The following is a 25,394-nucleotide window of genomic DNA, read 5'->3' as shown; positions in this document are numbered from 1 at the left end:
GAAGTCCTTTTGGTGCTGTGTTGGCAGAGCGAGGTCAGAAGATGATTTTAGGTGACCATAAGGATAAAACCCCCTTAATCGGGATGACTGGAATGGTGGGGGACGGTTCAGGGATGTAAGAAGTAGACAGGGATGTGTGTACTGATTATCCTAGCAAGACTGATAAAATCCTACAGAAGCCAGATGAACAGGCCAGTTAGTTAAGATCATTAACTTCCTTTTAATTATCTGCATTTTTCTCTTGCCCTCATCTTCTTAGATCCCTCTGGCATGTTGGTTGGCTGATGTCAAGTAGAATATGCACAGGCTGCATGTGAGTCTGCCACTGCTAGCAGCAGAGCAACAAAAACATTCTGCTCTCATCCCTGCAGTGGAGGTAAATGAGACTCAACTCTGAACACAAGAGAAAAGTTTGCATAAACTGGAGTACTTAGACAAGAATGATGTGGCATAGGAAACAAGCTGATAAATGTGGCAGGAGAACAAGGATATTAAGAATGAAAATCTCTAATTTGGCATCAGTAATTTAGCTACAGTGACAGCTTTGACTTTAATCGGAGCATCAGCTACCCCATTGTAATAAAAATTCCACCTTTCCTCATAAAGATGCTGTAAAGAGAAGCCATAAATATTTGACTTTTGAACAATTAATATACTAAGGACATATTAGAAAGGGCCATGAGCAAACTGATACTGCTATGTTCAGTGCAGACCTTGGACAGTATGCGGTAAAGCATGTTTGGTACCACAACTACATGGAGAGCTTAATGAAATGCTGAACAACTATCTGCTCAGAAATAGCATCTCTCTCGTGTCTGTTACAAAACCGAAGCTCCATTGCAATCATCTAAAATCTCAATAAGAATATGTACCTATGGATGAGTCCAGTGCACAGTTATCTCAATTCTATCACCCTCATTTGGAATTACGACCTTGGGAGCTATTTTTAGGTGCAAACTAAGACATGCCTAAGCCTGTGTGCACCTTCTCGTTTTTACAACATAGATGTTTGATTCTGGCCATTCTTAAAAGCAGAGAAGTTATCCGTTTACTTCAAAGAGCAGCTTGCTGTTGTCAAGCAGTTTATTCAGGTCACTTTATGGAAACTCCAGCTTCAGATTTTGTTTCTGAGAATCAGCTGCATTCCTAGACCGTCCATCGACAGCTGAACATTCACCTAGATCTCTGTCACTGACGAAGCTTGCTGATATGGCTCTTCTGCATCTAAATCATATAAAAAATGCTTTCTGACTTTACCTGCTGTGTCTGGTTGACCATTCTCATTCTCAGCCAGTCATGCCAGGGGGTTCCTGCAAAAAGACTGTCTTCTATAGCAGATATTAGGGAAGAGCGGTGGAGAAATCAAAATAGAAACACTTTGGCTTCTGTCAAAGGATCAAAAGGCACCTTGAAAATAAACTGGCTCTTGGTCTTAGAGTGAAATCAGTCATGAAAGTAAGATCCACTAAGAAAACTATCAGATAAGGACAGGATTCCAAATACTCACAAGCCCCTGGCTTCTCTAGATTTTTTTTTAGGCAGTAATTGTGTTTGTCAGGACTACAAGTTTGATTTGGAAATTCTTTTCTTTTTGAGGCAAGTTAATGGTGGTTAATAGTTCCCAGGATGATGATTTCATGAAAGTACAGAAAAAGCATAATGATAAGAAAAGACACACTCCTAGTCTAGTCACTCATTCTTGCTGGTATTTAAACTGTCGGTGAAGCTGGCAGTTAGAAACAAATGGGATGCCTGATTTTACAGCCCAATTTCTGCATCTTGTCAAGGTGAAATGGAATGAAGGTGTCCAGGTTGCCTCACTCTGACCCAGCAGTATCCTCCAAGAATCTTGTTTTTCCTAGCTGTATTCTTAGGATTCATTTTGAATGACTATATCTAACAGAAATAAGGCCAATTTAGACATCAAATGCAATTAAAGTCAAATTTCAACAGCTCTTCAGTTGCCCAAAAACACCTACAGGAATTATCAAAACTGTTCTGAAAATGTAGATTTCATTTTCAGCTATATAATGCCTTACCAATTTTGGTGCTTAAACCATCTGTACTTATTGTCTCTAACTACAGAGTTTACTTACATATTTCACTAAACACAAGGCAGTTGTCAGGTGGTACAGGTTCTGCTGTAAGCCTGACACGGAATGTGACAACCGCTGTGTAACTCGGGCTGGGCTGACACTCGTACAGCTTTGGAGGTAGTCACACAGAGTGCTGATATTGAGCTGAAAAATCTATATAAGTACCAAGTCTTTGTTATCCATCTCGCGGAAGTGCTAATGTCATCTTTAGCTCTCATTTGTGCCAATTAGCCAAAGCCCCATGGAGAAGGATTAGATACGTAACTCCAGCTGGAGCTGGTGTCTCATGTATGGTTGCTGCTCCCTTCTCCAGCTCAGACTCATCACTCATACTGTTAGTCACTGAGATACCCTGGCAGGCCCAACTTGATAATGTTTATTTAGACTCTTTGGTCTGATGAAACCAGCAATTAATCAGATCTGCAATGAGATGAAATTGCTCTTGGAACATACTATAACTGCATGGTCACTCCAATAGGCTTTATTGGGCAGAATGTAAAGAAGATGGGGTCAAACTGTTCTCGGGGGTAGCCAGTGAAAGGACAAGGGGTAGTGGGTACAAATTAAAAAACAGGCAGTTCCATCTCCATGTGAGGAAGAACAACTTTCCTGTGAGGGTGCCAGAGCCCTGGAACAGGCTGCCCAGAGAGGCTGTGGAGGCTCCTTCTCTGGGGATCTTCAAACCTGCCTGGATGCCACCCTGTGCCCCTGCTCTGGATGTGCCTCCTGGAGCAGAGGGGCTGGAGATTCCTTTCAACCTCAACCATTCTGTGATTCTGTGAATAGATGCTTCACCTCCAGTAATCTTGTTGGGAACCTTTATAATACTGGTTTGCTTAATGGATGACCTTGCATAGTTTACACATAGAGAAGACAATCTGATATGAAATTTACCAAGACATCCATAAGAGTATCGTGATAACGGTCTACAGAATCACCCAGGACTAATCGTCTTCATTGTCCTGGGGTAAGTGAAACCTCATAAAAGCAGGTGCTTATACCATCAATATTACAAATTTAATTTTCCCTCCAGGAGAATTAGGACTGCACCAGTAATAGAATTCCTATCAATCTAGATTAAAGTTTAGTAATTTCAGCATTGTCTAGGGGATTTAAATACCCTGATTGCCAGGGATATTATTAGGATCCAAATAACAGAAAATATTTCTAAATGCTTCCACACTGCTTTTGCCTACAGAGTCCACCAGAAATCATTTGTTTTTCTGTTTTCTCAGTCCTAATTTAATGTATTTCCTGATTATATTTGCCTGTACCATCCTATACTTTATATAAATATGACATTTATTGGTAAACAAGACCTACTCATATATACAGTCATCACTCAGCCGTACTAATAAGAGGTTAACTACAGTTTGTAAGCTGCTGCTCTTCTTTCAGCTCTCTAATTTTATCAGTGATGTTCGAACTTCTTTTGTCCTGGTGAGCCACAAGATCTATTCTGTGGTCACTGAGGAGTCAGAAGTCTTCTCCACAAAATTGGAGTACTTCTGGGATCAAACAGATGAAGGACTTAATTCTATAGACATTCCATTTGCCCTGAAATGGCACCACCTATTTCTCCTAGGGGCTGTGTTTTTTCCTATGTGCCCTCCACAGAGCTCTTGAGATTTCCTGCAAAAAGATATGAGATGAAGAGGGATCTCAGACTCTCATAAGCAACTTTTAGCACTGTTTTTTTTTTTCAGCACTCTCTCTGTACAAGATACATGGGATGTTTTCATAGGCAATGTATGTTTCCATGTCTCCAGCACCACCACTAAGAATCACCTGGATTGTCTCATGTGACATTAGAGAACGGCTATTGTAGACTTGAGGGCAAGTACTATTAAATTTTGCCTTACTATATAGGAATAAAGGATGTGACAGATTTAGAAACATTAGTATCTGATTCAGGTTTCTGAGGCACCCTCAGAGTCCTACAGTTTAGAGGACCATTGATCCAAAAGCTAAGCTCTGCCCATATCCTGATCCATACCTGAGTCAACACCTTCTCTTTCCCCGATGCAGGACCTTATCCCATCAATATACATGCTACTAGAAAAAGCTCTTCAAGTTAAGGTAAAACCAAAGCTCTGGGGAAAGTGTGATGAGAAAAGAGATTTCTTGAGTCTTTTCCTCAGGCTGAGACTAAAATCAAATCTTTGCTCCTAGCTTCTTTGAGTGTAGTGTAATTAACACATGGCCAGTTCTCTGAGGGATGGTTAATGGAAGAGTAAGGAGGGATGGGAGTAAATGCTGTCCTTTTTAGCACTCTCTTACAGCTCCTTCTGTTTAGCGGGAATGCTGCAGAGTATCATCTGTTGACTGCAGTCTTTTGCCCAGTGTTTGCTCTTTGGCTCTTGCCGAGTCATTTCCAAGACAATTTGAATTAATTGAATATTAAGGACTTCACAAGACTAAAATATTCACAAATATTCAAATGAAAATCAAGACAGAGTTGGTCTGTTCCCAATCCCATAGAGTTTAATGTGGGCAGAACTGCAAGGACCGATGGATTTTTATGCCTATTCTTCAACTTGACTGAGGCAAAAGCCTGCAACTACACCTCTTTGTGCCACAAAGATAGCATTTTATCAGCAGAGCATATATCTGGTGAATGCAGTTTGTTCTTTGAAGCTCTTCTTTTGTTGCTCTCCAAGGATATCCTGTGCCTTCTTTGCAAACGTAAAAATTTTGCTCTTGCCATGAATTCTGGTTTCATGCCCACTGCAGTTGATACTTCCTGTTTGTAATAATGAAACAGGATTAAATCAGACTTACCAGATGACCGCTGCCAGGATGACTGTTGGTCCTTTCTCAAACACTGCATTTTGACTACTTCCTCTACCTTGCTGTTCGCATCGATTTTTTGGATGCAGTTGGCGATGACGTGGAATACTTATTAGCTAATTCAGCTGACATATTAAGTGGATGTTACCCATGGATTTACTGACGAAATGCAAGTATGACTACTAATTGTTTCTTTCTCCCAAGGAACAGAGTCAAACAAAAGGCCACTTTCTGAGCTTCCTAGGAATCTAAGGGTCCTCTATCCAGAATAACGGGTTTAGGTTTACTTGTTTTTTGATAATAGTAACAATAAAACCAAAACTGAGTAATATCTTTCTTTCAATAAAGTGATAGTACTCATACGTGAAAATGGATGCTGCCTGCTGCAACTCTTGATTTGGCAATCTGAGCAACTTTATCTTTGGCTAAAGAGGCTGCACATGGATTGTGCTAGTAGCTTGATGATACAATTGTTTTGTCTCTCTTCCACGATACCTGTGTTATTTAGCTGTATCCAATACGAGCTCATGAAGGGCAAGGTCCAGTCCCCTGAGTTATTTGACTCTGGGTAGGTATATTTGCTTCGCTATGTCCATCTCCTTACCTATAAGGGGTAGAGTCAAACCAGCTCTTGCATGGCTGTAAAAATTTTTTGAATATTCAAGCAGCAGGAAATTAGATGTCGGTATTGTACATAAATTGCTAGTAGTATCATCTTTCTTTTACCTGCTTTTTTCTTTTTCCTGCTACTTCTTAGGTGTGTTGCATATCACTGTACAAAGTTCACACTCCAAGGGAAAAAACATCTGATTTTCCCACTGAGTGTAAGCACAGACCAGAGGCTACAGTAATATCTTTAGCCTGGGCACATAATAAATGGATTTAGAAAGTTCAAATAATTTATATTCACCATTTAGAAAGGTACCAGAATACATTTAAAGTTTTAGGGAAAAGGTTGCAGTAAAAATCTAAGCTATTAAAGCACAGTGAATTTTTATCTAGGTATGAGCTTTGATTTCAATTAAACATATTTTATTTGAGTATCACTTGTTTTTATTGCACAGCAGGTTTTTGTTGTCATTGCTGCTCTTGTTTTTAAGAAGTAAAATAAAACTTCTCTAAACGCTCTCCTGCCTAGAATTTCCCTTTCTACCCACAGCATCCTCAGTGCAGTGGAGTCTATTTACATTTGATTTAAGATCTTTATACAATGACACTCTTTTTGGACTGCGCTTCTTTTTCAGATGTTCCCAGGTACAAGCCTGGATGTAGCTTTCATTGCAGCTCCCTCTCAAGCTTCTCTCCTGGAAAGCAGGTTAAAATGAATCAACAGTGCAGGGAGATATTAAAGCAGGCTTTCATAAATTACTGCATCTCTGTTGTCGCCATGGGGGCTATTGAAACCCCTTAGCTCTGAGCATGGCAGAATGCAGTTTCCCTGCACTCACTTCATGAGGAAATGCATAAATTCAGATTCCTTTTTTGCTTTCCTAGATAATAAATCTTTTATTTTAACTAATCTTATGCTCTCAGGGGTGATTAGATGCTTTAGCTGAATGAATCCCGTTATTTAAAGCCTTTCCTGCCTGCTTGTCAATGTGCATTCTGACTCATGTACCTATTTTCATGTACAGATTATTTAGCAAAGGTTTTTTTTTTTTTTTTCCTTTCAAAAAGAGCAGTAATCAGGTTTTTGGATGAAACCTTATCTGCGTATATGGCCAGTTGCTGGTGCCTATCTTAGCTAAAGGAAGGGATAACAAAATGCCCATGAGAATTTATGCTGGGAGATATTTGCTATTGCTGCAATGAAAATACAAACCGTGACATTTTCAGGCCTCTTGTAAGTATTAGAAGATGAATACTGAACGGAAAAATACTGCCCCAAGGTTGCAGAGCATTCCCATACATCTGCAAACCACTAGATTCAAGGGGACTTCAGCATGTACCTGAAGCCATGTGGGAATGCAGCAACGCTCCGAGTTGTGACTTCAGGAATCTTGATAGTCCCTGGTCACTGTTGGGCCACCAATGCAAGGACAGCGGGTACAGACCGGGGTGAAGGAGACAAGGAAACTCTTCATCTTTCAGCTCCAAGAAATCTGTGCTTGCAGCTGATGATAGCAAGGGAGGAGCTTGTAGTCACAGCTAAGCCAGAAGCAACGTTTCTTAATATAAATATCACTAAGGTGTTGCACAGGGTAGGTTTTCATTGAGTTCCCATGTACCACACACCCACACGCTCCGTGTGAAGCCATTACCTCTGCCTCATTCTCCCGGTCCAGCCTACGCTCCTATTTAACTAGGTGCGCTCTGGCCAAGGCACTTTTCTTCTTTCCTTACTCTCCTAGAGAGCTAATGATCTCCCAGACCATGATCCCGTGTCATTCTGACACACCTTTCTCCAGCCCAGGATGCCTGAGATTCAGCTGCAAAATTACCCACGTGAAACTTTCAAAAAGAGACTTTTAAAAACAAAGCCAGATACAAAGAAAACTGGAGGAAGGAGGAATTGCAGCTAGTAATTTGCATTGCCCTGATTGAGGGAATTTATCTACCTTTCTAGTTAATAAAAGACATTAATTGATTCCCTTTTTTTTTATGGCCGCACATGGAGCTATTTCTGGCTGGAAGGAGACACGCTTAAAGGGAATGAGTCAGACAAGACCTGTCATGTCACCCTGGGACCCTGAAAGATTTGTTAATACCTCTGAAGAAAGCAAGTTGCTTCACAGGGCTATTTTCTCCTCAGACATCAAAAGGAGAGGGAAAGTACAGTAATTCTGTAGGTTGAAAACAATTTTTACATGGTCCTTTGCATTTGACAAATAGCAATGGGATAATCAAAGTTCTTTGCTCTTTCCAAGGCCCTTGCACAGAAATCTCAGCAGGATTTATCATTGCAGCTAAACATAATCTCCAGAGACATGGCTTTTAGCTAAGGAAAAGCCCTAGCAGGTCACAGTTCTGCAATTCACTTCCCAGGATTTCTTCCAGATTAACTTTACAAATCAAGAGATTGCACTGTTTTTTAGTCTGAGGGAGTTTTTACAGACTGTATTTTTCCCCTTAAAAACATTTACAAAACATATTCTTTTACCAAACACATTTTCCCACAAAGACACCTGTTTCCTAGCCAAGAATAGGCCTTTTAGTACTACTGTAACACAAAATTGTGCTGGAAACAAAAACATTTTAACTTAGAATTCTTCTTCAGTGGAGAGCTGAGTTGCAGTTCAGGTACTTCATGCTCCCATTCTCTTTTCTGGGTCATGGTCCCCTGCCAGATGACAGCTCCAGAAGGCAGAGACTGTCGTGACACATGTGCAGGAGCAGAGGCTACAACAACCGTGCAGTGGAGCCAGCTGAGGACCCCAGAGAAGACAGTGGTCCCCATGACAAGGTGCACCTAAAGGACCCCGGCTGTGCCATAATAAGCCCTCTGAGTGCACTTCAATTAATCAAGCAATTCTAACCTGAGATACATGTATGCTTTACTTTGGACTGAAAGACCAAAAATATACATTGAAAAAAATGTTGGCAAGTTGAAAGCATTTGTCACTTCTGCTGCTGTTTCCCTGGTGACTCCTAAAGAAAGTATTTCCAACTCAGACAAAGCCTGCAGCTCACATTGTTGGCCAGTTTACTCTGATATTTGCCCTTGCTTTTGCCCCCATTCTTCAAAACCAGGCAACGGTGCCAGAATCCCCTTAAAATGAGCCTCCTTCTTGTCTATTAAGTTGGAGCCTATTTGCCCTATTGGCCCTTACCATCGCTGTTCATGACAGGATACATGTCTAGAGTGATTACAATACATTTAGAAAGTGATAGTTATGTGATAGGCTGTGTTGCCATGTCAGCCTTTGCTAGAGAAAAAGCAGCCCTCCCACTGGTGAGGATGGGACATGTTTTCTTGGTTTGGGTTTTTTTTCTCCCAGTTTTCTGCCTGGTGTTGATGTCTCCAACACTCGCAGCTCCTGGGCATGAGCGGGGGCCATCAAAGGGCTCTGCAGACAGGGACTCTGTGTTCCAGCTATGCAAAGCAGAGGCCGGGGGCTCTTCTGAACTTTTCTCACATTGGGTTGTGATACTAATTTAGCAGCATACGGTTTGCAGGGCTGCATGAAGCCCCTGCATGATATCAGCAGCTGGCTTAAAAATGAATCAAAGACTGAAAAATAAAAAAAAATAAAGAGCGCCCCAAAAAAACACTACAGGAATATTCAAATCCTTCCAGTTCAGCCAAATCAGCCTCCAGCCATGTTCACACTGTCACCTTCCTTAAGGGAAAGTCATGCTAGAGAAAAACATCCTAAGTGGGCTTCCCCTAAGCCTAGTGAACTATTCACAGAGCCCAATGGAAGCCTGGCTTTGTGCACCTCGTTTGCACAACATACTGTTGGATTGCAGTGTTTTAGTCCTCCCTCTTTGTGTTAGGAAGAGAGCGAGGTTGTATTTTCAAAAAGCCATACCTTTTTTTAGGGTGGCTTATGCTGATGTACGCAGATAAAGCAATCCCATCCCCTCTGTGCTCTAGCATTAGTCCCCTCCTAAGCTCTGTTCTCTGTGTGGTTATAACCTGCTAGGTTCAAAAACCAAAAGTTTCTGCTTTCACATGGCAACAAGGGAGTTGCTGTTTTGTTGTCATTGCTGCTGCTGTTGTTTTTGTTGTTTTTTTCTGTTGATTTTCTATATCTGTGAAGACTACCATTAAAACATCCTGGATTCCTTAAGGACAAGAAATTACCGTGGCAGCGTAAGGATCAATAGAAGCAAGATAAACATAGCCTGTGCTAGCCGGAGCTGTTGTGCTTCGTAACACAAATCTCAATATGTGATGCCAGCTACAGATCTGGGGTAGTCTCTCTATAACGTCGTGCTTTTTAACTGTGATGCCCTGTATTGTAACCCTGCAGACTGGGCTTCACCTCAACCTTCACATCCGTGTTCAGGACTGATGCTGCGGGAACAGTTGCGCTGCTCCTCCCCTGCTCTTGGCTGTTTGCTCCTTGCCAGACCTGCTCTCGTGATACTGCAGCATCCAGGCTGGCATATAACAACCTGATCTGGGTTCAAACAAGCTCCGGCTTGGTTGCATCTGGCTTCAATTCTCCCATGGCTTTTTATGTGGCCACATCAATGCTTGAGCAGGCAGAAGAGAAGATGTTTTGTGAAGAAGGGAGGGAGCGGGCTGGGAGAAAAGCTCTTTCCAGTTGCAGTGTTAGTGAATAACATTTTAAACTGCACCTGAAACTGTGCTATCACTTGGCTTTAGCTATAAAGCTTGGGCAGATGCCCAAAAGCGCACTTAGGATGAGCTGGACCACCACTGAGATGTTCATCTCTCACCCTACCTATAGAGAGTCTGCATGATCAGTTCAGATTAAAAAAAGCAGTATGTAGATCCTGTAAGTAACGTGAAATGAACAGCATCTACCTGATCAATATGGGAGTTTTCAAGGCTCTTGCGAGCTTTGGAAGGCATGGGATGACCTGGGAAAGGAGGGTTTCTGACAGAATAGCATAGAGAGGGAGCAGCTGTAGGGCTGCCTTCCTCCAGTCAACGGGGTAGAACTACCTCCCCACTCTGGAGACGCTTCAAGTTCCAGGCATGGGCCAAATCTTGGCAAGAAAAATGGTGGGCAGATAAGAAAGGAAAGCAGCTGCCTCCTCTGCTCTATTTCTCATATATTCGCTTTCTGAAGGATGCATGGAATAGACACAACTCATGAAAAAGTCAGAGCAATTGGAAGCTGATATATATACTCAGAGGTACAGCAGCACATCCTTAGGAGAAATTATTTGTCCTTTCAGAACCGAACTCAAGAGGCTCAGATAATCCATCCTTCTCTCAAAAACTGCCCTTTATTCTACTCCCATCAAGAATTCCAGGATGCCAAAGCGGGATTATCAAAGAAACATCCTCCTGTCTGGGCTCCAAAATGCCTCAAAGTGTTGCCAAGCAAGAAAAAGAGAACCAGAACTGGTATGCTGAATCCTTTTACCATGAAGATGAATGTGAATTTTTCCTTTACGGACTGACTAAGCTCCATACTGTAGAGCTAGAGCGCTTGTCCCAAGTGTACCAATATGCAAAAACTGGTTGGCTTTTAGAAACACTGACATTCTATCCTTCTGAACTAAATTTATCCATGACCATCCTCATGAGTTTACTTTTCTGCTACTATTGTCCTTTAGTTTATACATGATTTTCCCCCCCAGCTATCAAGACATTGCTGTGTTTATCAGAACAACAGTATGTGTCCAACCCTTCCTTTTTCTGGACTAAACAAGCTAAACTCATCTAGTTCTACTTCATTTGATAGGAAAACTCCTCCACAGCAAGCCCTTTTTGCATTATAGTCTTATGTACTCCAGCTCTGCCCCCTTTCTTCTAAAAGCTTCTCAAAATTTGCTATAGAATCCACAGGAAAAATCAACAACACTCTTGTTAGATTTTGTTGCCACCAGAACTGTTCCCAGAGCACAGAGATCTGTCAAAAGCCTTTCCAGAGACTGTCCTAAGGCCTGAATGACGGTGTGTAGTACCTCAATATTCTTCCAGAGAAAACACATTTGTCCATATTTGCGTAAGCCAGCAACAGAGGCAGGAGCCAGATGTCATCAGGCCATGAGGACACTGGGATCTTTACATGAGGGCATCCAGAGCCTGTTGTTTTGGTGAAAGAATAGGCTGAACATGTCACATTCCCAATTATCTCATCCACACCGCCTGGATCATCCTAAAAATGCTCCATCCACATGCCCCTGGCTGCCCTGAAAGTCATCTCAGTGTCTGCAGTGCTCATGGTCTGGGTTACAATGACAGGCAGATATAATCACTATGTTTCCCAACGTGTCGGGGTGTCTTTCCTGGGAAATATTTGTACAGACCTCTCACTGAGAAAATTGCTTTGTAAATGGTAAGAATTCTCTGTTATTGTTGCTATCTCCATTTCAGCATCTCTTCTACAGTTCAGCCTGAATATTTCAAGGTACTTCCCTCTTATCTGCATTTGAAAAAGAAGCCAGCAGCTCTGAAAGACTTGTTTAGAAAATCCAACAGTAGCTATTATGTGTTCCCTTCTTCCACTCAAATCTGCGCTTGGATCTAAGGGGTGAAAGGTGCATAATGAACACAATCATGATAGTGCCTGGTGCTCCTGACAGCAGGAGGAAGATCTCTCTTTGGTGACAGGTAGGGGAGAGATGCACGATGGAGACCATGGACTTTCTGTCCCACTATCTTCCCACAATGTACCTGCTATGGCTGTCTGTGCTTCTCACACACTGTCAGAGTCTGTGTCCCTGCTGTCTGCCTGTTAAGAATTTCAAAGGACTGCCAGCCACTTTTGAGAAATAATGCAAGAGGCTTAAGGTTTGCCAGAAAGCTTGTTTTGTAGCTGGAACAATGACAGGGAAATGGTAAAATCAGGCCTTAATGCAGTGCACTCAAACATGCAGTTTGATAAATGGACCACACAGAGCACTCAAGCTACACTAGCAGCAGTTGTCTGCAATACATGTGGCAGAAGCATAGGGAGGGACACAGGGACCTTACCTGAGGAAGGAAAAGCTGGGAGAGCCACTGTGGCATGAGAAATGATCATTTTGCACAATCCCTTCCTATCAGCCACCAAAGACGAGTTGGAACTGGTGACACTGGTCAGAAGGTGCTGCACCGCTGAGCCACGGGAGGGTATTTCAGCAGCAAGAGGCAGGTTCTTTGGGTCATAGCCATATAAAACATAGGATATCCTCAGGGTGCACCACTTGGCTCCATACGTGGAAGAGGGCAGAAAAAGGCCTAGTTGCTGACAGGACCTGTCTCCTTGCCTGCTTTGCCTTTGGAGTGAAGGGCTGGGAAGGGAGCAGCCAGGCATGTCTGGAGTTCTGCACTCCCAGTATTTAACCTGCAGCTAGATTGAAGGTAAGGAGAAGGACCTACATATTGGTGTTCTAAACATGCAAGGGATGGAGAGACAATATGAGCAAAGCAAGACCATGTGCTTGGACTGTATGGGTTCAAATGCAAAAGATCCTTTGGGCTGCATTCTTGCACAGCACTACAGGGTGGGTGGGTTGTGCATTTTTCTTCTGTTCATATTGCCCTCTTGCACTGCTTGAACTAATTTGCTGTTTTATTTGTACCAGTCCTGTATTCTCCTAGGTCCAGCTCCAGCTAGTGGGGTCCATTGTCAGCTATTTGGGGTTGGAAAGAAGAGGAAATCTCCTTGCCAACCTCCTGGGACTAACAATCATCCAGCAATAGTCTAGAATGGGATCAGCCATGCAGTTGTGCTCAGTTTCTGTGCAACAGTTAGAAGAATTCAGGATGCTAAAGATCCTGCCTTGACTGTGAGACCGAACAAAGCAGGATGTCCTCCAGGCTGGGTGAGCTTCAGCCAGGACCTTGAGCTGCAAGCAAGCCTAGGAACCCTGGGAAGAAAGGTTGAGGTGCCATCAAGCACATCACCAAAATGTGTCTCCCCTTCAGAGTCCAGAGGCATAATGAAGCAAATAGAGGGCATTCCTGGGACACTGTCAGAAGAGAATATTAACTATTTTATGCAATGATCACTGCCATGGACCCTTAAGGGATAACTCCAGTAGGTTTCCTCTAATCCCAACAGTTTGAGGCACCTATGCCTCAAACTGAATGTTCATATTCCTTCCCTTGCTCCTCTTTTAACACAATAACTCACTACAAGCCTAAGTACTATGATCCGTATTTTTATGTCCTGCACATTCATGATCTCAGTTTATCTTGAACAACAATTCCATGAACAAATATTTGCATTCAGAAAACAAAAACAACACCAACAAAAACCAACAAAGAAACCTCCATCAACGTATACAGGTGTCATTTTTGAACTGATCACTTTTAACTCTGTCTTCAGGTGCTATGCAGAAAGGATGTATAGTAGTTGCCACTCTTCTTTAATCCACAACTTTTCACCATGCCCTTTCCCACTGCCCCCTCACTTTGCTCTGCCAGGCACTTTTAAAGCATTTATTAATATTTTGCCTCCTACCATGAACATCCAGTTATTCCCATTCCAAATGGCTCTATTTTTACTTTCCTAGCTTGAAATGGATATGAGGATATATTGTCTATAGATGGCACACTCATAGTATCTGAATATCTTAAAATAATAACAGTCATATATACTTCAGGATAAAATATGTTACATTTTAAACAATAGAGGCAGGAGGATGACATAAGAAGGAGAGATAAGAGCACAGTACTTTAATAAAAATTGGAAGGGTTGCATTTCCCAAGAGAAATCTATGAGTTGTGAGCACAGATATGGCACCACATAAAGAGCAGATCTTTCCAGAAACACGGTTGCAGAAGATGAGATCAGCAGATCTGTATCTTGCTTTGTGCACTAATATTTTTCCTATCTTCATCATGAATGAAGGCCCTGAAATTACTCTATTTCATGCATAGTCCACAGAATTTGGAACAATTGCATTATCAAAACTTGCCTTGACCCTCAGGTTCTGAGCTCAGTTTTCAAGCTGACCAGTAAACCTATTCTTGTTTGCATTATAAGCATATTTGTTCTAGAAACATAAGCTACATTTAGCAAAAGACTTTCTCATTCGTTCATTCATTCCTCAGAGTGAGAAATGTAGCTTGGGTAAACAAATTATTTTCTCAAGAAAAAAGGAAGAGGTAGGTAAGGAACAGTGGTCTGGAATGGCTTGCACTGACATACACAAGTGTATTTCTGCAGCAGATCCAAGCCATCATTCACTGAAATCAATTCAAAGATACCAATCAGTATGAAAAAGTGTACTTGGAATCAGCTGCTTCACTGAGGAACAAGGCTGTGGTACAGAAACTGCATGTCAGCTATATGAATTACTGGCAAAATCCCCATATCTCTATTAACACACTTTATCCTAGGACAGTTGTAGAGTCATAAAAACTGTCATGAAGAGAACTGCTTGCTAGAAGGCTTCGGGCACTAGGCATCTTTTTCTTTCTTTTTCAGGGATTGCCTCATCGCTTGCTTCCAATGAAATCTGCTCTCTGTTCTGCAGCCACTAAATCAGAGAGATTGTGAAAAAGAAATGCTTCTTGCTTTTCACCTGCCAGACAACAAATTGCAGGTTTAATCGAATCACCAGCCTCAGAAACGACGACAGACACTGATTCCAGCAGTCCTGCTCCATGGGAGCACTAGCACCCACAGGACACTTCATGGGAATGAAGCACTTGTTTGAGAAGATCCTGCACTAGGCTTTGGAATCAACCCTGTGGACCAACACTACCTGGATGTAAGAGCAGCTGATAGGACAAGACAAGGACGAAAGGAACCGCATGGGCAAACCAAACTAATCTGCACGATAACAGATTATAGTTCAGCACATGTGATTTCAGCTCAGGCTAGATAAGGGCACAGCACATGGCAAGCCACAGACTTTGTGCCTAGGCAAAGAGGATATCACTGTCCTTTTGACTGCTCCACTCAGCTCTCTTGCTCTGCACCTCTTGGAACGTGGGTTAAATCAAAATGACCTTGGAATAACAGAAAGATGAATTCCTTCAGCCAGGGAACAGAGCTGAATGCCTAGAAAATCACAGCTCTTTACAAAGCATGTCCAGGACAACGATCTGATGTTTAATGTTCCTCATGTCCTGTTACAGGGACTGGCCTCCAGATCATATTCCTCAGGTATTCAGCTATGCACACCAGTAAATCCAATACAGAATGGAATAAGGCACTTGCGCACATCTACCTCTGGTTTGTCCACATCCAGGAAAAAACAGTTCCCAGCCCTCACCTGTGACCCTCAGACATTACCACAGTAGAAATGATAAATGATAAAAGACTCACATCCATAGGCCCAAGCACTGTCAAGAGACAGAGACTGATCTATCTGAAAGAGTACAAAAAGTGAATAAAAAAGTATAAAATTTTCTATTCAAGGACTATCTCCAATTATATTTGTGGCATTTGTTGCATGACCCCTTATCTATTTTCAGAAAAAAGCTCGCCCTACAACTCAGGGATATCCTCAGTTTTATGCTATTAAAAGCTAAGCTGAAGCTCCTAGGAACAAATATTTTTTCTATGAGTGAACAGCAAATCTTGAAAGCAAATCTAAGGTTTGTGTCTGCAAAGACACCTTACAGAGGACAAACCAACGTTCCTCCCAAAGTAATTTAGAAGGTAAACTATACAATATAGAAGCTTTGCTTTAGCAGTAAACTTGCTCATGGCAAAGATCTCACCTTTCAGATAGACACCTAGATGTGAAAGGGACATGAGTGAGATCACAGATGCTTCAGAATTACAAATTCCAGTGCGGAGTACACTATCAGGACCCAAGAATCTCTATTTTTTTCCTAATATTTGAATTCTTTATTTAAAATCTGCAAACATATGCAAGACTGAATGGTGACCTGGTAAAGAACCAGTGTGCCTAGTGCAATGGTGTCTCTTAATTGTACTTAAAATCCCTCTGTAGCATAAAACTTGCTGAGATGGCCAATGACACTGTAATAGGAAATCATATTTTTATACACCATGTTTTTATATACCAATCATATTTTTACATACAAAAGAGAGTCTTTAAAGAGCAGTTTGTGGTGTGCAGCTGAAATTCCCTGTTTTACAGGTAGCTGGGCTGTAAATGCCAGCTTTTCACCAGTCTTCAGCTCAATATTCAAAGGTAGCTGCCAAAACATCATGGAAAGTTGTCAGACTCTCTACAAAAGGGCATCTGATAATAAGTAAGGCTTTTTTCTTCTCCTCTCAGCTACTGTAATTTATTTTGATAAACTGTTAACACCTAGTAGAAAGAAAGGGAAATCCATTCCTGAACACTAGTTTATTGAAAACCATCCATGAAAACTCAGCGGTAGAGAGTGAGCAAAATGCTGGATGGAGTGGAGTCTACAGGATGCAGAAGGGGGAAGCAAAATAATTCACTAACGACAGAAAGAGAACAAATCAGCTGTGATAACTCCTGTGATTTACATTGCCATGGAAACATGGGTTACTTGGCAATGGAGGCAGGGAAGGCTAGTCCTGAGCTGCTGTACATGACTGGGTCTGTAATGGGAGGCACATGCTGAAGCCAAAAGCCTGAGATGCCCTCTGACTTTTTGTTAAGTGCCAGAATGAGCTTAGTGCCAAATTTGCACATTTCAGTACCGGTTGCCAAACATATTGCAAGCTCCAACATGAACACGGACGTGCGTAAGGGTGCAGGATGGCCACCGGTGCCTTGCCTGGCTCAGACACAGGTTCTTTGGTGAGCGGTTCCTCAGCCGACAGCAAAGAGACAACCCAACCTGGAAGCATCCTCTGCAACCCTATCTGCAGCCTTCTGAACGCGTGCTTGGTGGGCCAAGTCGGAAACACCGTCGATGGGCCGAGGTGGTGAACGGTCTGATCTCCAGCTGATGAGGAGGGCCTCATCACACGCCTCAGCGAGGCTTCCTGCAGGGGACATTTTCCTCATCATTGCAGGAACCGTTTAATAGCTGGCTGTGGAGTGACTGTGGGCTTCTTGCCACGGGAAGCTGAATAACGTGGCTTAGCAGTGATGTATGTGCTTGTGCCCTGCTTGTGGTCATTTTCCTGCTGTTTCCTTAATAAGCTCAAAGAAGCCTCTCTGATTAGCCGCCAACCTTCCTTCTGTTCTCTGCTGGGTAGCGTGGGAGATGTGAGCTTGGAAAGCCAGGTTCCAAGAAAATCCAAGCTGCGGCTTAAACCAGGTTTGTGGCCAGTTTGTCAAAAAGCGGAGGGGTGCGAGACCTTCACATTACTTATTTCAAGGCATCTGGCAGAAAACAACCTCAGGGATTGATTAGTTTTTGCTTACGCTCCCCCCCTTCCTTGCCTACAGCAGTGGCATACAGCACAACTGCTGCAGGCATTTGCATGGTTTCCATGATCTCCTGCTCTCCTCCCACCAGGCTATTCATTCAGAGGGCTATAAAAAAGGAGAGCTGTCCAGACTCCGCTGAGAAATGGACTGTCGCGTCTGAAGTCAGTTAAATAATTCAGCGAGGATTGAAATGCCCTATTGCGTAATGGAATCTTTCTGCAAAGCCGCGAAGCCGTTTCCACATCCCAATGATCTTATTTTTAAGTCAATACAATTAAGTGTCAGAATATGCAATAGTGGAAATTAATCTAGAATCAGAATGCGAATGATACTTGGCGCGCACACTGCAAGACACCATCAAAATCATTAGGTATTATCTAGGATGAGCATAAAATGATTCATTGGGATGCAGCGGGCTCTGGCTTGACATCTCTCCATTGATACGAATTGTCTAACAAGTGTTTAATGAGAAAAAGGACTCAACATACCTAACCCTCAATTTTTGCATAATCTATTCATGGTGTGCTACAGATGCAGGCATGGAAAAAAAAAACTCCCTAGTTTTCCTCCTTCTTGTTTTAATGAGTCTACTGCAAGTGGAGATTACTAATGAAATGATGAGGGGCAGCAGCTTTATTTCACTGTTTTGTAGCCATGTTGGGCTGATGCTGGTCATGCCAGGTGTTAGCCCAGACCCGTAATGAAAGAGAACAGAGGTATGAACCAGAAATACGAAAAGGAAACTGAAACATTAGGCTGCCAACTAGGCAACAGGGAACCAGCCATGACAGCAGGGAACCAGGACAGTGTTGAAGAGAGAGGAATCAGAATACTCAAACGCCTAATGATACTTAAATGAGCAGATCCTTCCGTCCCCCCACTTGCCTCTGAATCATATTTATGTGCCAACAGACCAGTAAAATTGCTACCAGAAAATTAAACTCAGCTTTCTTTGTGCTGGAGTGTCCAAAAGGAGCAGCAGTGGGTGCAGAAGGGGAATGTGTACCCTGTGTGTACAAGGCTAGGATGTAGTGTCAGTATATATACCATATATACCCACTCTCGTTTTACCACGTGTTGTATCATGTCTGCAGGAAAAGCTTGCAGCATACTGAATAATATAAATCCACTGAGGTGTCTACATAAAGATTATTTTGCATACAGATATGTCATTTCTAAAATACAGAGCCTGTCACAGATATTCTTCAGCTTGCAGGATAAAAAATGACGAAGGAAGAAAGAATGTTTAAATTTGGGAATACATTGGAGAGGTAGATCAAGACATCTTGGGAAGGAAATGTTTGGTTCTCATATTGAGGTGGGATGTCTCACAGCCAGTCATCGTCACCAAGCTTTTCTAGCGGCTGCATAAACCTAACGATGGCAATTCTGGCCTGAGCAAACAGGCTTGGCAAAATAGTCATTTACTGCATGTTTTTTCTCCCCATACAGAGGGAGGGCGTCACATCCCACAGCAGGAACAGCAGAGACATAGTGTTGGCAAAGCTCTGGAGGTCCAAGGAGAGAAAAGGAAGAGGAAGAAGGGCTGGGACACTGAAGCACCTTGGGAAAATCTCATTCCTTACGGATGATCTAGAGTTGCACTGTCTTTCTTTTGTACAGGAGGGCAAACCTAGAGGCCATCCCCACCCTAGGGATACACAGCTCATCTGCCCTCAGAACAACTACTTCACATGTGCATGGTCTGTGAAGGAATGATGACCTTTTTATAAGACGTGGCTGGGCAAACATTTTTTTGCCTTCTGAATAAGTGAAAAAAATACTGATTTAATGCAAAAGGTAGTCTGCTATGAAAAAAAAAAAAAAAAAAAGGCAGGAAACTGATAATAGCAGATCTCTCTTTCCCGCGGCTTCCTGTATATGGATCCTGTGCATCATATCTCCTGACAGAGAGCAGGATATTTATCAGGAGGGTGCAGAGGGTGAGGCTATAACCCTATGTGTTTGACAGCTAGTTCCACACACCAGGCACATGTACTCAGACAGCTCTAGGTCAGGCTGGAAAAGTGAACCCCACGGGAGAGGTTATACAGGTAAAAGAGCCCTCGAGAAACTCCGCTGCTGCATGCGGTACCAACCACATTGTGGGGCAGTATGAGCAGAGGCCAGACAGGTAAGTTCTGCTTTCAGAGTGAGAATGTTGCCATACCTGCACCTGTATCACCTGATAAAATGTGACTTTACACAGCACATCATAAAGCAGTCCTAGGCTAGGAGAAACAGTCTCTTGCCACCTCCTATTGCAGTAGGATCTATTCAGACACCACCTGTGTATGAGCATCAGGTGGAAGCACAGAAGGAGCAGATCGGTGTCTGCACAGACTGGTCCGAATGCACCACCTGGAAACCAAGTGCTCTTGAATCCTTTGCTTCACTGCAGCTCACCTCCATCCACAAAAAACATAGGCCTTTGTATACAAATCATTCCCCTACCACAGAATAAGTGGAGGAAATATCATTTGTATGAGGTGCTGCTGCTGTTCAGTCTAGGCTTTCTAAGATAAGAGCTGAAACTTTTTTCCTGTATTTAATCCTGTATTTTGCCACTCTGGTACTAAAATCTGTAGATACAAGTCTAGATCAGTGATGATCATAGTTTGATTCCAGCATTTCTGAGCCTGGGGTATGAGGAAGCATTTCACCCTGGGAAGCATGATCTCCATGTCCAGAGATCCCAAACTCTTATTGCTTGATCATCAGCTACCTTCTCTGCACGAGTTCATTTTCCACATTGCCCACACACCGCAGGATGCTATAAAGGTGCAGCTTTGTAACGATGTCAGCAGCAGCACAGTTAGGCTTAAAAAGTTACATTACACTGATGTAGGTACACGGCTCAAATCTTGTCTATTGGCACTGCTGGAAGGGAGTAGACATTTAGCTCATGCAGACATTTGCACCAAATGCAAGTGTAGTTGGGCATTTGAAGAAAAGAGAGCTCTGCAAATCAGATCAGACTTTTTTAAAGTGGATCATTTCCAGCTGCCCTAAATCACAGCATGTCTACCAGTTAATCCCAGTAAGATTTATAACCCTGAACCAAAAGTGAGATGTCAAATTTCTGAAAGTGGCATCAGAAAGGCTGTGAGACCACTTGGTCCTTCTGGAGTTTGTAGCATTGATGTTCAAGTTGCAGTCCTAGCTGCACTTTCTTCAGGGTCTGGCATAATCTTACAAGAAACTAGCATCTTCTAGGAAGAGTCCTGCTTTTCCCTATAGGATGATCCAGAAGTAATGGAGCCTAAATTCCTCCTGCCTTCCTGTTCCCTGACCTCTAGTGTTCAGTTCACTTGGGAAATGCTCACTTTTTCTGCAAAAGCTTCACTATATTTAATACTGTTACAGTTACCAGGAGAAGAAAGGAAGTTGTTTAGCTATGGTAAGAGCTCATAGTCTGTCTGCAAAAATTTCTAACACTGGCACAGACTGGTGAAATACAAGGATCCCACTTTGGTTTTGATCCTATTTCCAGTCTCTAAGGCTGATAGTTTTTTTTTTTTAAAAAAAAAGGGGGAAAAAGAAAAAAACCACACATATACACACACACAGAAACATATTTTTTACCTGAAAATTCAACAATCTTGATGTGGAGTACTTGATCTGGAGTGAGTTTACTGCTCTTGCAGACTTGCTCATTCAGTGTGGCTGGACATCCTCGCAGCCATTTGGCCCATGCTGTGCTGTGGCTGGGTAATGTCTACACCAGCCCAAGGGACTGAAAAGGGCCCTGCCAGGTCCTTTAGCAGAGTCTATGTTAGGGTAGCCTCAACTGGAGGCAACTGAGACTAGCAAGATGCTCAGAAAGACAATAGGCTCAAGAAACTGAGTGGGTTATTATTATTACCAATATAATTATTATAATAATTACCATTATGTTAGTCCACATAGGAATGCAACAGTTCTTGTCTTCAGTGCTCCTCACTGTTTCATTGCACCACTCAACTCTGCTAGCAACTCCCTTAGCGATTAGAGTATCTACTCCCATATTAGCAAATACAGATGGGATTCACCTGCCTCCCTCTGATGTTTAAAGGACCTGGCTCCCCATGGCTCACTCTCTTGCTAGCGTGGTGGTGGAGGTGCTAGGACCCATCTAATGAACACCCATTTAGAGGTTCCAGTTTCTACCCAGTGACTCTACATAGAATTGAAGGATGTTACGTCCGAATTAAATATTTTCTTAATTCGGATGTCCAAATCAAATATCTTACTTCTAGCTGTGTAAAGTTAGATGAGACTAACCCTGCCATGTCTCTCACCATGGAGACTTTCTATGGCCTATAGACTTCAGATTCATTTCTAGTCCACTGTGACACTGACAGTGAAATCTTTACCATGGTTTGGAGAACACACTATACAGTGATTTTATAGACTTAAATGCCAGGCAGTGATGCCCAGTGGAGTGTCATATAAGAATCATAAATCACAATCTTGCAGAAGCTTGTGGATGTCAGACATGTGAATATGCTGATTTGGTATCCATGGTAGTTTGGCATGTCTCACATCTTTGTCTTCTTCCCAAAATAGATTAGCTCTCAAACATTACTCAGCACTTGGAGTCCTGCCACAGCACAAAACACAGTTGAGAAAACACTGAAAATGTGTCTCCCAGTGCAAAGAAATATTGAGATAAACTTCATCAGCTTTGTTCAAACTAAAACAGAACCCCCGTCTATGGCAGTATAACCAACAAGGCCGGACAAAGCTTTTTGGCCAACGGTAATTGAGGCAGCGACTTTACCTCATGCCCTGGATCTCAACTGGGATGAAATCTAAGCACGGAGCTGCTCAGCTACGGATCGGAATTGTTCATCTCTCCCATCTACAAGCACCACCGTGCTGCCAGGTTGAAGGGAGCATAGGAAATCTCTCTGGGGTACTTACAGAAATAGTCAAATGATACAGGGCACAAGACTATTGACAGAGCTCCTAAGTCACTGGTACATCCAAAGTCCTTCAGTGCACAAATAGGTAATACAATTGTATCATGGACAAACATAAATCTACACATTGACACAAGCAAATATGGTGGTTTGCCTGTACAGTGTGTGCACACATTAATCAGTTGCATCAGTCATGTGGGGCTTGTGAAATTATCATTAAGAATTTAAACATTAATGTCATTGTGGTACTGTTTAATTGGGATGTGAACTTATCAGTAGTTTAAAACTAAATTTAAAGGTGAATCTGTTATTTTAACTTCAGAAACAGCCAAGACATTTCACTTTCTTCCAATTGGAAAAGCTTTGTATTTGGGAAGCGCCACCCTATCTGGTGACTGCCATGAGAGGTGGTAGATAAGCAGTTTGGACTTCTGCTTTACATTCTCCCATCCTCTTAACGATGGGGAATGTGCTGTGTGGGACTCCCAGCAAAGCAAGTGGGAGATATGTCCCACAAGTCCATCTGTGGAAAAACAGAGCCCCTGTTAAAGAAGAAAAATTGAAGAAGAAAAACAGAATTTATTTTTATCTGAGAAGGAATTGGTAAAAGTGTATCATACAGTAAACTGCTTAAAGGGCAACTAAAAGGTCTGAGACAAAAAAGCAGATTGTAAAGCCCTGCTCCCTTACCCATGTGTTCCTTGAAGGCTATCAGGACACATCACTCTGTAGACCATGTCTCAGCTGGGGCAGAATTACTATCTCCCTCTTAACACACTGTTGGGCCTAAGGTGATACAGCATGACTGTAAAACCCCTTTTTTGTTGGGGAGGAGAAGGAGACCTTGTGTGAAACGCCATCCAAGAGTGCTTCCTTGACCCATTTTAGTTCCCAGCCCGCCTGAACGTTCATGGTGGTTTCCTCTGCTCTCCTTCCACCATTGCTGTGCCAGGCTGTAATTGCAGGGTATGGCATTACAAGTCCCACGGGTGCTGCCTCAGCCTTAGTAAACTTTATTTAAGCACACACAGACATACACAGACAATATACATATATATATATATATATTTCTTCTCTGACAGTTCTACAGGACCGACACTGCTTTGGATGACACATTTGGAGAATTTGAGAAAGTGCAGAAAATATACGGGAAAAAAAAAAAGGTCTTTTAATAACTTGTGAGTCATGGTCATCCACAGAAACAACACAGGTGCATTCGACCAGGCGGGCACATGGACACATCTCCACATACAGTACATTGTGTCTATATATGTATCTCCACATACATTGGGTCTATATAAATATACAACAGTCTTATAAGTCAGCAGGAAACAAAACCAGATAAGAACTGGCACAGCACATGCTTGCACTCCCAGTGATGCAACCCACTGCCAGTGCACCAGTGTGACTTGGGCAGAGCGTGGAGGTCAACAGAAAGCTGTTCCAAACATATTCTCACTGTACACTATAAAAACTCACCAAATATGCAACAATGTCATAAAATGAACATTCATCGGGGTTCTGGTGACCAGCTACTTTGAGGTAGATCTCATAGCTTTGGTGTCACCACAACTCCTGGAATATATGGTTACTTATCTAATATAGCTACATCTGTCTCTCGACATATATTATATATACAGTACATATACACAGAACATACACAGAGCAGTATATGTATATTTTTGTGTTTTCATGTTTGTACATTATATCACAGATTATATGAACACATAAAATATATGCTTTTTGGACCTAAAAAGAAATGATTTTATAAAATATTCATAATACCCCCCAAAAGCCCAGAAATCAAACAAAATATATCCAAAAACCCACTCTTGACTTGTAACTGCCTACCCTTGGACAGCTTTACACTCCTTCTCCTTCCCTTTTTAAGTACAGTAGCACAATGGTAGTTTGCATCCATGCACCCAGGAAAACACAAAGCAGTGTAAATTGTTGAACCACAAAGTCAAAGTGCAGTTTGGAGTCTGGCTTTCCTGCTCTCCACCCCACCACTGTCTCCCTCGCTAGGATTTAAAAGGTTCTGCCAGTAGGATTTTACCTGCAGCGTTATTTGCTAGACTAAATCTACTGACTGCAGTCCAATATTGTTATCTCATAGGACTTAGAACCCAGCTTCTCAGTTATAGCCTTTTATTTAAAACAATCTTTTCTATTTAGCAAAAAATTGTTTCCACTGTACCCTTCGTGTGTCCTCTTCCTAATGTGACAAACCCGGAGGAGATGAAATTATGGAGATCTGGCCCTCCACTTCGATAAATATCCTTTCCATAGTGACCTGCAAAGAAAAGGAAAACAAAGAAGCCTTTATTCAGCGTACCCATATCCTGGGCAGTCGCTCTGAGCTCTCTGTATTTCGAGTACCAAGGCCCCAGCACATGGCTGTATTATTAAAGGCAAGCACAGGGAATAATATAGCATAACAGCAAAGCCTAATTGCTACAGAGGCAGAGACTTAAGAAGGAGAATAATTGCAGTGTTTGATTCTGCCAAGGCATGAAAAGACTCTGATAGGGGAACCAATAATGCATCAAACCAAATCTGCCAAACTTGGGGGAATTTGAGCATCTCTGCTTCATTTTACAAAGAGCAGTCCTCTCAAGGAACTGGCATCACCTTCAAGATGAAAGAACTAAGCTGCAAATCAAAAGAGATGAAGCTTCGATTCTTTCTAATTCCAGCTGTGCTGCCAACAGCATATGTGCAACTAAAGCCTTGTTGCAGGAATTTTCAT

General features: G+C 42.3%; 1 protein-coding gene across 1 annotated transcript in view; it reads right to left on the bottom strand.

The window, feature by feature from the left end:
* The window catches only part of SHISA6 (shisa family member 6), a 205,606-nt gene that overhangs the window by 121,982 nt on the left and 58,230 nt on the right, over positions 1-25,394 (bottom strand). Inside the window, exon 5 of the mRNA XM_088535857.1 lies at positions 24,843-24,938. Coding sequence (XP_088391983.1) covers positions 24,843-24,938 — 96 coding nt within the window. The remainder of the gene's footprint in view (positions 1-24,842; positions 24,939-25,394) is intronic.

This window comes from Tinamus guttatus, unplaced genomic scaffold, assembly GCF_059628265.1.
Source record: "Tinamus guttatus ecotype Peru unplaced genomic scaffold, ASM5962826v1 Tinamus_guttatus_pri_ptg000649l, whole genome shotgun sequence".
Taxonomy (NCBI): domain Eukaryota; kingdom Metazoa; phylum Chordata; class Aves; order Tinamiformes; family Tinamidae; genus Tinamus; species Tinamus guttatus.
Note: the sequence above shows the minus strand (reverse complement) of the source record. Positions and strands in the feature narration are given on the sequence as shown.